The sequence below is a fragment of the Chelonia mydas genome, chromosome 3, assembly GCF_015237465.2.
Source record: "Chelonia mydas isolate rCheMyd1 chromosome 3, rCheMyd1.pri.v2, whole genome shotgun sequence".
Taxonomy (NCBI): domain Eukaryota; kingdom Metazoa; phylum Chordata; order Testudines; family Cheloniidae; genus Chelonia; species Chelonia mydas.
The window spans coordinates 93,278,847-93,297,125 of NC_057851.1; the positions used below are offsets into that span (position 1 = coordinate 93,278,847).

Here is an 18,279-nt window from a genome sequence, read left to right on the forward strand (position 1 = left end):
CAGCCTTTCTTTATACATCAGAAAGAAGCTAAAGAGTGAAATCTCAATCTTCTTTGTCCCCTTCCCACTTTTCTGGTAACTTTTAATGTCTAATTAACAGATGAGTTTTGTTTTTCTTGTCCTGACTATTTAAAAATTTGCCCCAGGAAGTCTAGAATTTGTTTTTCCTATTTATACAGGCTCTGGAATTTCTGCCATTTGAAGGAAAAGTGAATTTAAAAAACCCAGAACATATCTTCTGGATTCTGGAAGATTATGGAATGGACCCTAACAACATTCCAGAAGAACCTCTTGATTTGTATTTTGGTAGATGGGTGAGTGGTAAAACTATATCACATCTTAGTAATTTGCATAATCCAAAAAGACAGATTCTAACATCATTACTTACATTTAATTTCTAAAAAAATAAAGTTTAAGAAAATTTAAAGCTTTAAAAAAAAGTGATAAATTCTCTGCTTTTTAAAAATTTACTAGTTGTTTATGCCACCATATACAGTATAATGCAATGACAGTGCAGAATTCTGGGAATCCTTATTGTGAGTAAGAAAAGACAGGTTAATTCATCAGTCCAAACAAAAATGAAAAGATTAAGGTGTCTGTAAAAAGAGATTAGACATGAGGGACCCAGTGAATTGTTGTGCCACTGTACATCCCCTTTAAGGCAGCTCTGCCAGCATTGAGGAGCTGTAAACCTGTCCACTGGGGAGTTCTCCAACATAGGGACAAGTTTCTGCAAGGCACAATACTGGCTTAATAGTACTACACAGCCTCTTCGCTACACCCAGAGTGAAGGTGTGTGGAGGGAGGTTTGTGGCTGAAGCACCGCTCTCTAGCTGTTCCAGGCTCTCTGAACAACATCATGAAGCTATAGGCAGCTGGATCCAAATTAGGGCATCCCTGCGGCTGTTCTAACCTGCCGTAGGGACTTGAAGTGGCCCCGGATGACACCTAAGTAGGTAAAGAAAGGTAGTTTTCCCATGGGTCCTATCCCTGCAACTTCACAAGCTAAATATGAGTCAGCAGTGTAACACTGTTGCAAAAAAGCGAACATCATTCTGGGATGTATTAGCAGGAGTGTTGTAAGCAAGACATGAAGTAATTCTTCCACTCTACTCTGCGCTGATTAGGCCTCAGCTGGAGTATTGTCCAGTTCTGGGTGCCACATTTCAGGAAAGATGTGGACAAATTGGAGAAAGTCCAGAGAAGAGCAACAAAAGTGATTAAAGGTCTAGAAAACGTGACCTAGGAGGGAAGATTGAAAAAAATGGGTTTGTTTAGTCTGGAAAAGAGAAAACTGAGAAGGGACCATAATAGTTTTCAAGTACATAAAAGGTTGGTACAAGGAGGTGGGAGAAAAATTGTTGTTCTTAGCCTCTGAGGACAGGGCAAGAAGCAGTGGTCTTAAAGTGCAGCAAGGGAGGTTTAGGTTAGACATTAGGAAATCTTCCTAACTGTCAGCGTGGTTAAGCACTGGAATAAATTGCCTAGGGAGGTTGTAAAATCTCCATCATTGTCTAACCTGCTCTTAAAAATCTCCAAACACCTGTCAGGATTGTCTAGATCAGGGATCTCAAACTCAAATTACCAGGAGGGCTTCATGAAGACTAATACACTGGCCCAAGGGCTGCATCACTGACATTGCCCGCCCCCACTCCACCCCTTCCATGAGGCCTGCCCCGCCCCTGCCCTGCCCCAATTCCAACCCCTTCCCCAAAGTCCCCACCCCAGCTCCGCCCTGTCCCTGCCCCTATTCTAACCCCCTCCCCAAATCCCTGCCCCTCCTCTTCTCTGCCTCCTCCCCTGAGCACGCGGCTCCCTGCTCCTCCCCCTCCCCCCCCAGAAACCGCTAAGTGCTGCCAAACAGCTGTTTGGCGGCGGGAAGCGCCTGGAGGCAGGTAGAGGAGCGGGGACAAGGCGCACTGGGGGAGGGGAGCTTGGCGGCTGCAGGAAATAACTGGGGCGGGGGTAGGGGGGCGCAGGGAGCTTGGCGGGCCATAGCAAATAGCTTTGCGGGCCGCATGTTTGAAACCCCTGGTCTAGATAATATTTAGTCCTGCCATGAGTGCAGGCGACTGGACTAGATGACCTCTTGAGGTCCCTTCCAGTCCTAAGATTCTATGAACTTGGGACCTCAGGAGTTATTGACTCAGTGTAAATCGGAAGTTGATGTTTATGGAGCAGAACGTTGGAAGTGCCGGACTTTGGCCCCATCTACACTATATAGGAAGTACGGCCATGTTTTTTAAACTGGCTGGGACATGTTCATCTGATCCATGTACAATAAACATGATTGATTTGTGTTCATACAGCAGTGTCTTTCACAATATGGCCATGGTTCAGTCACATTGGCATGTCCATATTCTGCCTACCTAACTGAATTTGTATCAGTGCATCCTGGGAAAATCTGAACTAGTCTCTTGTACTGCTTCAGCAAGGATAGAGCATCCAGAGGTCATGTTCACAGGTAGGACCAGCAGTACCTGGGGAAATGCACTCTTGGATGTCCTAGTGCAAAGAAAACTAGAAGGAAGGAAGACCAGCCAACTTGTTTACACAAACTTTGATTTCTGGACAAGGTCCCTAACCAAGTAATAAGAGCTGGTTACAAGAAGACAATTGTGACCACCTGGGCTGCTAGCAAGAATGATACTTGGTTAGCTCTTAGTTACTAAGAGTATTGTCCACCTCTGTCACTAATGAAGAGAGGGCCTTGAGTTGCTGCAACACTGTGAAAGGTCTAAAGTCGTTGTCCAATCTGCACTGGCTTTTTAACAATATTTAAACATAGAAACCTGTTCATAGATTCATAGATATTTAGGTCAGACGGGACCATTATGATCATCTAGTCTGACCTCCTGCACAACGCAGGCCACAGAATTTCACCCACCACTCCTACAGAAAAAACCTCACACCTATATCTGTGCTATTGAAGTCCTCAAATCGTAGTTTAAAGACTTCAAGGAGCAGAGAATCCTCCAGCAAGTGACCCGTGCCCCATGCTGCAGAGGAAGGCGAAAAACCTCCAGGGCCTCTTCCAATCTGCCCTGGAGGAAAATTGCTTCCCGACCCCAAATATGGTGATCAGCTAAACCCTGAGCATATGGGCAAGATTCATCAGCCAGATACTACAGAAAATTCTTTCCTGGGTAACTCGGATCCCACCCCATCTAATATCTCATCACAGGCCATTGGGCCTATTTACCATGCATATTTAATTACCAAAACCATGTTATCCCATCATACCATCTCCTCCATAAACTTATCGAGTTTAATCTTAAAGCCAGATAGATCTTTTGCCCCCACTGCTTCCCTTGGAAGGCTATTCCAAAACTTCACTCCTCTGATGGTTAGAAACCTTTGTCTAATTTCTAGTCTAAATTTCCTGGTGGCCAGTTTATAGCCATTTGTTCTTGTGTCCACACTGGTACTGAGCTTAAATAATTCCTCTCCCTCTCCAGTATTTATCCCTCTGATATATTTATAGAGAGCAATCATATCTCCCCTCAACCTTCTTTTAGTTAGGCTAAACAAGCCAAGCTCCTTGAGTCTCCTTTCATAAGACAAGTTTTCCATTCCTCGGATCATCCTAGTAGCCCTTCTCTGTACCTGTTCCAGTTTGAATTCATCCTTCTTAAACATGGGAGACCAGAACTGCAGACAGTATTCCAGGTGAGGTCTCACCAGTGCCTTGTATAACGGTACTAAAACCTCCTTATCCCTACTGGAAATACCTTTCCTGATGCATCCCAAGACCGCATTAGCTTTTTTCACTGCCATATCACATTGGCGGCTCATAGTCATCCTATGATCAACCAATACTCCGAGGTACTTTTCCTCTTCCTGTACTTCTAATTGATCCGTCCCTAGCTTATAATTAAAATTCTTGTTGTTAATCCCTAAATGCATGATCTTACACTTCTCACTATTAAATTTCATCCTATTACTATTACTCCAGTTTACAAGGTCATCCAGATCCTCCTGTGGGATATCCCTGTCCTTCTCTAAATTGGCAATACCTCCCAGCTTTGTATTATCCGCAGACTTTATTAGCACACTCCCACTTTTTGTGCCGAGGTCAGTAATAAAAAGATTGGTCCCAAAATCGATCCTTGAGGAACTCCACTGGTAACCTCCCTCCAGCCTGACAGTTCACCTTTCAGTAGGACCCGTTGTAGTCTCCCCTTTAACCAATTCCTTATCCACCGTTCAATTTTCCTATTGATCCCCATCTTTTCCAATTTAACTAATAATTCCCCATGTGGCACGGTATCAAATGCCTTACTAAAATCTAGGTAAATTAGATCCACTGCGTTTCCTTTGTCTAAAAAATCTGTTACTTTCTCAAAGAAGGAGATCAGGTTGATTTGGCACGATCTACCTTTTGTAAAACCATGCTGTATTTTGTCCCATTTACCACTGACTTCAATGTCCTTAACTACCTTCTCCTTCAAAAATTTTTTCCAAGACCTTGCATACTACAGATGTCAAACTAACAGGCCTATAATTACCCGGATCACTTTTCTTCCCTTTCTTAAAAATAGGAACTATGTTAGCAATTCTCCAATCATACGGTACAACCCCTGAGTTTACATATTCATTAAAAATTCTTGCTAATGGGTTTGCAATTTCATGTGCCAATTCCTTTAATATTCTTGGATGAAGATTTTCTGGGCCCCCCGATTTAGTCCCATTAAGCTGTTCAAGTTTTGCTTCTACCTCAAATATGGTAATGTCTACCTCCATATCCTCATTCCCATTTGTCATGCTACCATTATCCCTAAGATCCTCTTTAGTCTTATTAAAGACTGAGGCAAAGTATTTGTTTAGATATTGGGCCATGCCTAGATTATCCTTGACCTCCACTCCATCCTCAGTGTTTAGCGGTGCCACTTCTTCTTTCTTTGTTTTCTTCTTATTTATATGACTATAGAACCTTTTACTATTGGTTTTAATTCCCTTTGCAAGGTCCAACTCTACTTGACTTTTAGCCTGTCTCACTTTATCCCTACATGTTCTGACCTCAATAAGGTAGCTTTCCTTGCTGATCCCTCCCTTCTTCCACTCCCTGTATGCTTTCTGTTTTTTCTTAATCACCTCTCTGAGATGCTTGCTCATCCAGCAGTCTACAACTCCTGCCTATGAATTTTTTCCCCTTTCTTGGGATGCAGGCTTCCGATAGCTTCTGCAGCTTTGATTTAAAATAATCCCAGGCCTCCTCTACCTTTAGATCCATAAATTCTTCAGTCCAATCCACTTCCCTAACTAATTTCCTTTATTTTTGAAAGTCAGCCCTTTTGAAGTCAAAAACCCTAGTTGCAGATTTATTTTTGTTAATCCTTCCGTTCAGTTTGAACTGAATTAGCTCATGATCACTTGAGCCAAGACTATCCCCTACAACCATTTCTTCTATGAGGTCCTCACTACTCACCAAAACCAAATCTAAAATGGCATCCCCTCTAGTCGGTTCAGCAACTACTTGCTGAAGGAATCCATCAGCTATCGCATCTAGGAAAATCTGAGCTCTATTATTATTACTAGCACTCGTCCTCCAATCTATATCTGGGAAGTTAAAGTCTCCCATGATCACACAGTTTCCATTAGTATTTACTTTATTAAAAACATTAAAAAGGGCTCTATCCATATCCAAATTAGATCCCGACGGTCTATAGCACTATCCCAGGGGAGGCTCTAATAGTTTTCTTCCCCAATGTAATTTTTGCCAGACGGACTCAGTCATATCCATTTCATCGCTTCTTATTTCTTTACATTCTACCTCATCATTGATATACAATGCTACTCCACCACCTTTACCTTTATTTCGGTCTTTCCTAAACAGCACATACCCATCAATACCTGTAGTCCAGTCATGACTACTATTCCACCATGTTTCTGTTATCCCTATAATATCTGGTTTCACTTCCTGCACCAGTAGCTCTAGTTTCTCCTTTAGGCATTGCCTTTAGCCTTTCCACCTGCATCTCCAAATCTCGGATCTTTTCCTCCATCAGCTCTATCAGACTGCATTTCATACAGACAAAACTCTTACCAGGTGCCCCCTCCAGGATCATGTACATACCACAGCTTCCACATCCAGTCATCTTCATTGTGTCTTCCACAACATGGGTCACTCCCACTGCTGCCTCTGTGTCTGTCATAGCCTTCCCACCTAAATCCTGTTAATCTGGGAAAAACAAACCACACCCAAAACACCACCACCCACAGAAAAAAAAAACCAAAAAAACCAAAAAAAAAACCAAGCACCGCAAGACAAACTCCCACTCAAACTCCCCTGTTTACAGCTCTGTTTGCTAGCTCCTGTGCCGCTGCAGCTGTCTGTTTTTGATTCTACTATGGCTTGGCCAGCTAGTTGGTATTGGATCAAACCATGCTGGCACATGGTGGCAGACGAGTGTTCTAACGTGGTTTGACCCTGCCTACGTTGGTTCTGTTCAAACTGTGTTAGAAACATGATGGTTGAAATTCTCATTAAAAATGTCTATTTTTTCAACAAGTTCTGGTTTGAAGAGTGTTGCTTTTAACAGTACTTAAACATAGCTTATAAACCTAGCTGGAAAACCAGTGTAGCTAGGACCTTAATGTAGAACTTAAGTGGTTTGTGTAGCCATGCGTTTACATAAACACATTAATATATTAGAATTTTTAAGTTTAACTTTAATTCTGAATTTTCTGGGGGTAAGAGGGAGGCCCAACCCCAGCCCGGAGCCCCCTCCCGCACCCTCCCAGCGCAGAGCCCATACCTCCTCCCAACCCCCTGCCTCAGCCCAGAGCCCCCTCCCATACTCCAAACCCCTCGGCTCTATCCCCAAGCCTGGAGCCCTCTCCTGCAACTCAAACCCCTCATCTCTGTCTACAACCCCAGGCGGAGCCCTCACCCCCTCTCGCATCCCAACCCCTTGAGCCAGCCCAGTGAAAATGAGTGAGCGACTGGCGGGGAGGAGGTGTGATGGAGTCAGGAGGGGCGGGGCATGGGTGTTTGGTTTTGTGCAAGTACAAAGTTGAAAACCCTACTTACTAAGGAGGCACATCTGAACAGAGATTCCCCTGTAAAAAGTAACAGGAAATGGAAGGGGGTTGGTGAGAGAATTTCAGGGACTGCCAGAGAAAGCAAGCCTGGCAGTGGCTTTTGGAGATACCTGAGGCCAGAGATTAAGGCCACTAAGGTAATTGCTTAATGTTTTTGTATTTTTATTTTTGGTTTGTTGTTTTGGGGGGTGGAGCGGCAAAGCAGAAGTGCCTGCAGGACTGATCTGGTTTGAGTTTCTTTTTCCCTGAAAAGAAAGGAGGAAGATTGAAGGTGGAGGCCTGCAGAGTGAACTCAGGCCACAAGGGGGTGCCCCAAAGGCAGCTGACACTATAACAGTTGCAGCCGATGAAGTGAGCTGTAGCTCACGAAAGCTTATGCTCAAATAAATTGGTTAGTCTCTAAGGTGCCACAAGTCCTCCTTTTCTTTTTGCGAATACAGACTAACACGGCTGTTACTGTGAAAACTATAACAGTTGGTAATTGCAACATCCCTGTAATTAATTGATTTAGCCTCAAGCCTAAAGTCTGGGAATTTTACTAATAGGCCAATTCTTTTATAGAGAAATCTCATTTCTATATTTTCCGTGGATTCAGTCCAAGTGGCATACTATTCAATGAAGAGTGCCTGATATTCTGTTTGTGATGTAGTATAATTAAGGCTGTTTATTGGTCTACTTTCCTATTATATCCAGTGCCATCACATTGACTTTTTCTAAATGTTTCTACAGATTGCGGATGGGCAAAGGGAGCTTATTGAGTCATACAGTGTAAAAAAGAGGCATTTTATTGGGAACACAAGCATGGATGCCTGCTTGTCTTTCATCATGGCAAACCATGGGAGAGTAAAAGCAAATGATGTCGTGTTTGATCCATTTGTTGGAACAGGTATTTTTTTTTTCTACTGCTGAAAAAAATTAGAAAATTGGGTATTGCTTTCTTTATATATATTGTGTGTGAAAAGTAAGTTCTTTAGGGGAGGGACTGTCTTTCTGTTTGTTTGTACAGTGCCTAGCACAGTGAAGTCCTGGTTCATGACGGAGGCTCCCGGTCCTGGTTCATGCCTGGGTGCTGCCACAGTACAAATAAGAATAATTACAAAATCGACTGCTTGGTTATTTCCCAAAGTCCTATAGGGGAAGTGGTTATAACTTCAGATGGACTGGGTAGATTTGCTGAAAATGTAGAACAAAGTACTTTCTCAAGTCTTTATTTACCTTGAGTAACATTTTTGAAAGTGCCTAAGTCCCATTTTCAGAAGTTATTTAACTGCTTAGGAGCCAAAGTCACTCTGACTTTCAATAGAACTTAGGTTCCCAAATGATGTGAAATTTTGAAGTTAGATTCCTGAGTCACTGTAGGAACTTTTAAGAATGTTGCCTCTTGTAACATTTTTGTAGGGGAGTTGTTAGGAAGGTATTGAAGGGCAGAGAGCATCCCCGACTGAACACATTAGCATGGCAATTGTTGGACCATATTCTTCAGGGGTGGAAATAATGAGCTCTTCCTTGTGTCCTAGGGAAATGTGGTGACAAATTTGTGCATTTCTTTCTCTGGATGAGTGTTTTTTTTCCCGTCTGTTTGTTTGTTTGTTTTTTCCTGATAAGTCAGTAGGGGGAGCTTTTATTCCATTTATTGGATCACTTATGAGGCATTCAAGTACCTTTTCCTGTGCCTTGTTTGAATTTGAAATGGAAAAGCCTATGTTTCAGGATGTGCCATTTAAGTAGATTATGTCAAGATAATTTCATCAATTTCTTCAAAGGCTATAGATGGAGTGTAGTGGATGTGACTTAGTGAAATCCAGGTAAACTTTGATCAGGTATCCAGAAGGAAGTAGGGGAACAAGAAATGATCTAAAGGTATCTGTGCTAATGTAGAGGGGAAAGGAGGGGAAGGGAGTGTTTAGTTGGCAGGAAGGGTCCAGAGAATGAATGGCAGCAAGTCCTCATTGAGAAGTTAGGAATGGGGAGGAGCAGGTCCCACAGTTCTGGGACTGATTCTCTTTTTATTATTTGTAAATGTGACTTGGAAAATACCCTGCTTTGATGGCATCAGTGTCTTTCAGATGATACAAAGCGTTTATCAATTCCACATTTTATATATAATATCGTTCATGTGCAAACTGAAATTTTCAGTCCACACTATAATCTTTTCAGAAACTTCTTCTTCTCTTTTTCTTGTGCTTTTTGTTTGTTTTTTTCCCCCTTCACAGATTGGCAGTGCTTTTTGGAAGGTCAAGAAAATTCATTTCGGCTTGTGTTCTGCTTCTCTTGTCAGATTCATTTAATTACAATATTTGTGTTTAAATAAAAACTAAAGTTACAAAGCAACTTTGTCATGGAATTCATTCTCTTAGGAAATCAAACTTGGAGAGAGATGTAGGCAAGGGGGGTAAGGTTAGACAGAACGGGAACAATTTGTTGTAATGGTGGAAATACAGAAATTGAAGACAGTGTTGTATGTTCTTTATTATCATCAATGTTGTATTCGCTGTGATTCAGTTTTAAAGTGTGACTATTTGATATAGGTGGGAGGTAAAACCAGAGACTTATTGAGTGGTCAGTTCATGTTTCCTAACTCTTCCTTTTCTGCAATCAAGAAATAATTTATTAGATGAGCAAAGTACTCTTTCTTGCTCTCTTTATAGGACTGGGTGGTATATCATACTTGGGGACAGGGCTAGCTAAATTTTGTCTTGATTCTCTGGAGGCACTGCCCATCTGTTCTGAGGGATTACGGTCAAGAGGGGAAACGGGTGACTCCTTTCGGGTGAGTAACCTTGTTTTTCCCTGATCCAATTAACAAAGAAAAGTGGAGGACACTTATTTTTTTCCTCTTCATTTTTACTTAATTTGAATTCATTAATTTGTAAGTGTAAGAGTTTTTTTTTTAAATGCTGTGAAATGGCATATTTAGCATGCATATTTAATAAGTGTTAAGAATACACAGATGGTGATGGGTAGCATTTGATGAATGTAGCTGTTGATAGATAGCCTCAAGCCTAAAGTCTCGCTTTACTAATCTAAACTCCTCTTCTGAGTACGGCTAAAGTAAAAATCTGTATTATAAGCACAAAGGGTCAGATTGTGAACCCCTTACTCACTCTGGTGAGCTGTTGAGTCTTATGGAACTGTTCCACTCACTAAAATGGCATGATCTGTATACATAACCACTCATCACTGAGAGTCGCAGGTTTAGAGTCTGGTCTATAGTTGCAGTGTAAGGCCTTATGCTATTATGTTAGGATTACTGTCGTGGACATCTCCTTAGTAATAATTTAACCCAACAATGCAGTTTCTCTTTGGAAGTACATTACTGCCATCCTTCTCTTTATTTTGGAAGCTGTTCAGGGCAGAGAGGAAACACTGGAATCCCTTTTATGTACCATTCAGATGTAGCATGATTTCAAGGGTAAATCATACATAAAGCTTTTTACTAAGCTAACAGATCACAACAGTAAGGGGAAACAAATACTTAATTTACTTCTTAGTTTTTGTTGTGTGTGTGTATAGGACACCATTGACATAGTAAAACAAGAAATATTATATACCCAAGAAAAATGCTAACTGTACACAGTCCTATCCATCGCAATAACTGAGGAAGTAAACTGTCTTCGTTCTGGCCATACTTACATAATTTGAAAGGGACATTGTCAATTTAAAATCTAACTATAAAAATGAGTTAGAAATTATTTCAAGTACTGCATCTGACACTGTCAATTGTTGTGCTTTTTACAATTACATTTTCCTAATATTTTAGTTTCTCTCCCCTGTTGCTGTGTGAAGCATTCCCACAAACAGACAAACTGCTGTGAAATGGACAAAGTAAACTAGGAGAAAACTTAGAACCATATTTTCCCCACTCTAATATTTTACTTTAATTAACCTGAGGGATAAGTTGTAACAATAGAAAGTTTAAAAGAAACTATCAGACAGAAGTGATTTTTAAACTGATGTTCATTTAATCATCTTATGGTAACCGGAGGGGAGTGTAAGTGCTGAACAAACCAGCTCTTCCCGATGTGGCTCCTATCCTCTGGGTGTTTATAGAGGTGATGAACAGTAGAACTCTTCTTCCTTTTAGAAACTGTTCTTCCGCATCTTCAGATGTATCATCAGTACCTCTTGAGCTGTAGAGGAACACTGCTACCCTTGACTGTCTCTTATCTCCCCCTCAGTTTAAACCCTCCATTGAATCTCAGATGTTTATCCTGCTGGGTTAGAGAATCATACAAACGTAGCACTGGAAGGGACTTTGAGAAGTCATCAAGTCCAGCCTCCAGCACTGTGACAGGACCAAGCAAATGTAGACCATCCCTGATAGATGTTTATCCAACCTGTTTCTTAAAACCTCCAGTGGAGTGGGGAGATTCCACAACCTCCCTTAGAAGCCTTAAATTCCAGGAGATTCCACAACCCTTGGAAGCCTTAATTTTTTCCCCAATATCTAATTTAAATCTCTCTTGCTGCAGATTATGTCCATTATTTCTTGTCCTACCTTCAGTAGACATGAGGCACAATTGATCACAGTCCTCTTTAGAACAGGCCTTCGCATATTGGAAGACTGTTCTCAGGTCCCCGTCCCCCCCCATAGTTTTCTTTTTGCAAGACTAAACATGCCCAGCATTTTTAACGTTTCCTTATAAGTTAGGTTTTCTAAACCCGTTATCATTTTTGTTGCTCTCCTCTGGACTCCCTCAAATTTGTCCACATCTTTCTTAAAGTGTGGTGCCCAGAACTGGACTCAGTACTCCAGTTGAGGCCTCACCAGTGTCAAGCAGAGTGGGACAAGTACCTCCCATGTCTTCCATAACACTCCTGTTAATAAACTCCAGAATGATATTGGCCTTTTTCACAGTTGCGTCACATTGTTGACTCCTATTCAGTTTGTGATCCATTATAACCCCCAGATCCTTTTCAGCAGCACCACCACCAAGCCCAGTTAGTCCCCATTTTGTAATTGTGCATTTGATTCTTTCCTTCTTATGTGAAGTACTTTGCACTTGTCTATTGCATTTAATCTTGTTGATTTCAGACCACTTCTCCAATTTGTCAAGGTCATTTGGATTTCTAATCCTGTCCTCGAAAATGCTTGCAACCCCTCTCATCTTGGTGTCATCTGCAAGTTTTATAAGCATATCCTCCATTCCATTATCCAAGTCATTATCTTGGCTACTGCACAGTGTCATCTTGGTAGGGTGGCCCCCATCTGATGGTTTTCATTCCATCACATTTTAAGGCAATGCACTTTAGTACATGGGAGTGGATGCCTGCCTTGCAGAAATGGGCACCCTTGTGTGCAGACCGTACGACCAAACTCCAAAGTTAAACTAAGGTACAGTGAAGAGAATAAAAGGGAAAATAGTGTTGGCATACAAGGGACCTCACAGTAATATTATTTCTAACTATAACTAGAAAGGGGCAACTGCCATTTGATTGTAACCCAGAGTGGTACATGTGTTTTCACATTTCTCATGTTCCTCAGTACAGACTCTCAGGTAGCAATATCCATGACAGCAGATGATATACTTTTATTTTTCCTTTGCAGGCGGCCTTCTTATATCCTCTGCACGTTTTGGAGCATATGTGTGTGGTACTGATATAGATTATAACACTGTCCATGGATTAGGTATGTTGTATATTTTCTTTCTGAACAAGTTAATTCTAACTCTTCAGTATTTAAGTATCTTTTATAGCAGGTACTAGTAGATCCAGGTATGAAAGGAGCATTCCTCTTCACAGGGTTTGTTTTGTGAAACGTCTGTGATATACTAACACATTTACGGATATAGTCTAACTAGGCAGTACTCTGAATATTAAGGGTCAGTAAGATATAAAGATTTTTATTTTTTTATATTAAAGTTTTCTAGTATATGTAATTAGTTTAATTGCCAATCCAACAACAACTGAATTATGTCATCTGGAGTGGCAGTGCCTGGCATGGTTCAGTTTAGTGGTAAGATTAGCAAGTAGATTGGTTTGGCTAACAGCGATGCCCCAGAGCCAGTGGGTCATGGGGACAAGTATAGTGAGTTTTTATCCAAACTTCTCAAACGTGACTGAATGAGGAGGAATTGGGCTTTGAGATGGGCATTTTCTTTGCAGTGGGTTGGAACTCACTAATGCTCAATTTTAAGTATTTTGGCAGTTTTTGTTACTAAAAACTGTTAAACTTTTTTGAACTTCTTTTTAGAGTTGTCTCGTTATATTGATAGTGCAGTTTAAAGTAGTGGAATTCAATATTGCAACTATATGTTCCCATTGAGATATTATGCCTTATGCCACAGGTGTGTATTTCTTAATCTGCAAATATTCAAGATGAGGGAAAGTTATCTTCATATTAAAGTTAGATACAGATGTGTTCTCTCTTCCTGTTAAATCCCGGAGAAGTACCTTCATGGTGAGAAATGCCTCTTGGCTTTATTGAATCCCTTTTGTTTTCTGTGTTAAATTAGATAAAAGGTTAGCCATTGTTAGTCTACCAAAGGGATAAAAAACACAGTAGACCACTGCTAGTACTGGTGGCACCATCCTGTTCTGTCATACAGTAGTTATTTTCTTAGCAGCTTTTGAAACCCAAAGTTCTAACAATATTTTTGCTACTCTGGAAGATTCTTGTGTAGATTAAATTTGATGTATGAGTAGGGTTTTATGTGGGGTGTGTTAGCATAACATGAGTGCCTTGTAAACTTTAGTAAACTTTCCTCACAATATCTCTGTGAAGTAGGGGAGTTTTATTGAACTGTTTCTTCCTCTCATTTGCATTTATGGAACAACATAATTGTGAAATAGAAGGCTTGAATAGAATAACTTCTGATACTTCAGAGAATCCCGACAGCCACTTTCCACAATAAGTAGGACAAGTCTGGTGACAAGAGATCTTAAATTGTTTTTATTTGAGGCAACTACTCAAATATGAATCCTATGAAGTGTTGTGAGATCTACTGTTGAAAAGCATTATATAAGAGCTAGGTGACCTCCTTATTCTCTTAAAATAAATAATGAAAAATCAGAACACTTTTGCCACATCTAATTTGCCTTAGATCAACCTTTTTTCATTGGCAGACCCCGTTGGAAATCTTAGACATAGACTGGACCACAGGTTGAAAACCTCTGCCTTAGACTATGCCCTTTTTATTTTCTTGCAGGCAAGGCAAGCAGGAAGAACCAGAAGTGGAGAGGACCAGATGAGAATATCCGAGCTAACCTTCGGCAGTATGGTTTAGAGAAGTACTATCTTGATGCACTCGTTTCTGATGCATCAAAACCTATATGGAGGAAGGGAATGCTTTTTGATGCAATTATTACAGATCGTAAGTTGATTAATGTCCTAAATATTTATGATTCATAACAGCCTAACTGTGGTATCCAAAAGATTATATATTGTATGTGCTGGGTTGGCATACAAACCTGAGACTGATATTGGCACAAGGTCATCAAATCTTTGCCTAACCAAAGGACGTGTGCTTGGAGCACACAGGACAACACACAGAGCCAGAATGTAATATTTTTATGTTGAGTGCAGCCTTTCTACACAAGCAGTCTCATTGACTTCCATAGAACTACTTCCATAGAACTATATAAGGTGCTGTTTAGTATGTGTAAGGGCATTGGAACCTGGCTCTTAATTTGTGCAAAACGGAGAAGTTTGCATCTACTATCTTGACATAAGTATGGCCTGCTGAGACCACAAGTCTGCTAATAGAGTGTGCTGGAATCTGTGATTTCCACATTAGAAATGATGAACATCACAGGCAGCATTGTAGAAATTGGGGCTGCATTTTCACCACCTCTACATTTAATCTGAGTATGTTAAATACCTAATGAAATATGGACCACTGTATTAAAGCATTGTAACTATAACATTTTGTTTTTTGTTTCATTAACTTATTTCCACTGAAAGAGTATTTGGTTCCTATTCAGAAATATATCTTCTTGTCTCCTATACCTTTACTGAGTCACACTTCTTTCTGGAGTGACTTTATCTGCATTAGGAGAGGTTTCTGTTCAATTTTTAAGTTGTACTACATTGCTTTTGGGGCTGGATTCAAACACTATTGAAGTCCATGGAAAGGGTCTGACCGACTTTCATCATGCCCTGAAGTGCTAACTGAAATAATTTCAAACAAACTCCTCGTGCATCTTCTGCATGCTTGACTGCCAGCAATGTTAAAGATATGAAAGGTTCTCTGCTCTTTTAAATCTCTTTATTAGACACCATTTGTCATGAGCAGGAGACCTGAAAGGCAGCACAGTCTACTAGACTAAATGTGGGATGGGGAGCCAGGAACTCCTGACCTCTACTGTGGCTCTGCCCTGACTTGCTGTGTTACTGTGAGCAGATCAGTTAAGACTCTATTCTGTTGCCTTTGTTCCTGGCGAGTGTTACTTTGCTCCAGGAGCAGTCCCATTGATTTCATTGGGACTGCTGGCCTAACTAGGTAATGCACATCGTGAGTAAGGGTGTTAGAATCAAGCCCTTAATCTCTGTGCTTCAGTTTCCACTCTGTAAAATGGAGGTGACACTTCCCTGATGCCATGGTGATAAGAGCATTAGGAAAGCTTACAGAAGTGTTGAAGGTGAATTAATGTTTGTACAGCATTCTTAAAGCTTTGCAGAGATATGTAAAAATAAAGACTTGTGTAGTATTTTTAGGATTTTTTTTTTAAATGTAGAAAATTACAACCATTTTGAAGTATTTGTTCAGATTTTCTAGGTGCATTAACGGGGTTTGTTCTTCAGACTTTTGTAGTGGGTTGGCTGCTTACTGAGCACCCCCTTGTGGCCAGGTGTCGCTTTGCAGGCACTCTGCCCCTGTTAGCCCCCCACTTGTGGGTCCATTAAGCCCCTCCTCCCCCGGCAAGTCTCTCTTTTCTGGCTAACAGCATCTCCACCTGGGGCTGGTTTAATAATAGAAAAGGTTCAAACAATCCTCAGTCCTTAATAACCAAATAGTTCAAACAATTGTCAGAGAGTCCCCAAAATAAAGTTCATAATGATGACACACAAATTCATATTCAGCCCTGGTTCTTCTGCCACACACAAAGCTTTGCTCTACCCAAGTCTGTGCTAACCAAATCTGCCAGTCCTGGACCTTTCTGGTTGGAGCTCTGGCCCTGGCTTTCTTCTCTTGTCAGTGTTTCCCCTTATCTTGAGGGAGAAGCCAGTGTATATACTACCCTCCTCCAGAGAGCTGATCCCAATGGACTGAAAGAGAGGGGAGCCCTGCTCCGCTCTGTACTACAGGGCTCCTGATCCCAAAGTATTCCAAGTATTTTACAAAGCAATAGATAGTGGTAGTGAAGCTACACAGGCAAGCTTAACAGCCATAGCAAGAGCTCAGACATAACCTTGGACATTTATGACCTGTTTCCTTCAGATGGGGAGAGAAGGCTGTTGGCCAGAGCACTAGGGATAACCCATATCTTTCTGAAAAATGCAATTGAATTTTTAGGGCCTATGTGGGCATTCAGCCAGGGATAAAAAGAAGAACATTGGCTACATCCATTGTCTTATACTTAGATGATAGAGTCTTTGGACCAGAGACCACCTTTTTGTTCTGTTTGTCTTGTGCCTAGCACACTGGGGTCCTGGTCCCTAGACACTACCACAATACAATAACAATCTCTTTTCTAAAGCTCCCTTTCCCAATGCTGCCCTGCAGCATCAGTGTGGCAGAGTTCCATCCCAGGACATACCCCTTCGAGGCACAGAGGGGCCTTGCAGGTATCCTGCCCTCAGTTCCCTCTATGACATATTGCAGGCAAGAGTACTTAAAGTAACACTCTGCCCAGGGTTCAATATATTGGCCCAAACCCTTTCTGAGGTTTTCAATTTCACTCACATTCCAGGGCATCTGGTTCCTAGTTTCCCCCCTCCAGTTACTTCTGAACCCCAACCAGGGAGCTCTGTCATTCCCCCATCAGCCCCTGGCCTCTCTGGAGAGCCAGGCCGTTTCCTGGGCCTTTTCCAATTCAACTTCCTGTTAGAGGGTCTTCTGGCCTCCTCTAGCCTTAAAAGAGTCATTAAACCCCATTACAAGACGAAACAAGGGAAGAGGATTAACAGCGTCATGTGTTGTTGGAAATATAAAGAAGATCTTTTAGCCAACAAAATCATTTTAAAAAAAACCAAAGCACTTCAGCACCATGTTAATGTGCTATTACACTTGACTATTTAGTGTCTTCCTGTTAAGAGACCTTTTTGAAATAGCTTTAAAAAGGTGAGCCTTAGGAGCAAGATAAACTTTTAATGGATACACCTTGAAGTTAATCTTATAAACTCTTTGCAACTGCTACCACATGTACACTATTGTAGAATTTCATGACGTTATTTGTGTAAAGGGTGAACTCCTGATCTCGACATTATGTACTTACTCTGTATAGCTCCATATGGCATACGAGAAGCTACTAGACGAACTGGTTCACAAAAAGAAATACTTAAAGCAACGGAAAGGGGGTAGGTAAGCCTTTTATTAATTGTAAATATCAGTGTGTTAATAGAAGGCCAGCCACAGTTTTAGAAACTTACTTCATTGCTATCCTTTAACCAAACAATTTTAAAAAGTACCACCGTCACTACATAGCTTGCAAAAGTGACTGTCAGTGCCCATCTTCCTAAAATCCTCCTCCTCGGCCATGTAAGTTTTCTAGTTTCTAAGTCCCAAACTCCCTCTCTTACATTTACAAAATAGCTTCACGTCGTCATCCCTGTACTTGAACAGCTCTACTTAATCCCCTGAAAGCTCCAGCGTCCAGTCCAGAATTGCTTACCTTTGTTTTAAACATCTTCATATACCGTGTCTAGGGCCCTACCAAATTCATGGTCTATTTTGGTCAATTTCATGGTCATGGGATTTTTAAAATCGTAAATTTCATGCTTTCAGCTATTTAAATCTGAAATTTCACGGTGTTATAATTGTAGGGGTCCTGACCCAAAAAGGTGGTGTGGGGGGTGGTGGGGAGGAGTCACAAGGTTATTGTAGGGGGGTTGTGGTACTGTTACCTGTACTTCTGCGCTGCTGCTGGCGGCGACGCTGCCTTCAGAGGTGGGCAGCTGGAGAGCGGCGGCTGCTGGCCAGGAGCCCAGCTCTGAAGGCAGAGCCGCCGCCAGCAGCAGCGCAAAAGTAAGGGTGGCAATACCATAGCTTGCCACCCTTACTTCTGTGCTGCCGCCAGCAGCAGCGCAAAAGTAAGGGTGGCAATACCATAGCTTGCCACCCTTACTTCTGTGCT

General features: G+C 41.4%; 1 protein-coding gene across 2 annotated transcripts in view; it reads left to right on the forward strand.

Moving 5' to 3' along the window:
- Positions 1-18,279, forward strand: part of TRMT11 (tRNA methyltransferase 11 homolog) — a 60,900-nt gene that overhangs the window by 13,704 nt on the left and 28,917 nt on the right. For both annotated transcript variants that reach the window (XM_043542870.1, XM_037894735.2), the window contains exons 6-10: positions 180-314; positions 7,774-7,930; positions 12,593-12,673; positions 14,193-14,357; positions 17,431-17,503. In XM_043542870.1, coding sequence (XP_043398805.1) covers positions 180-314; positions 7,774-7,930; positions 12,593-12,673; positions 14,193-14,357; positions 17,431-17,503 — 611 coding nt within the window. The remainder of the gene's footprint in view (positions 1-179; positions 315-7,773; positions 7,931-12,592; positions 12,674-14,192; positions 14,358-17,430; positions 17,504-18,279) is intronic.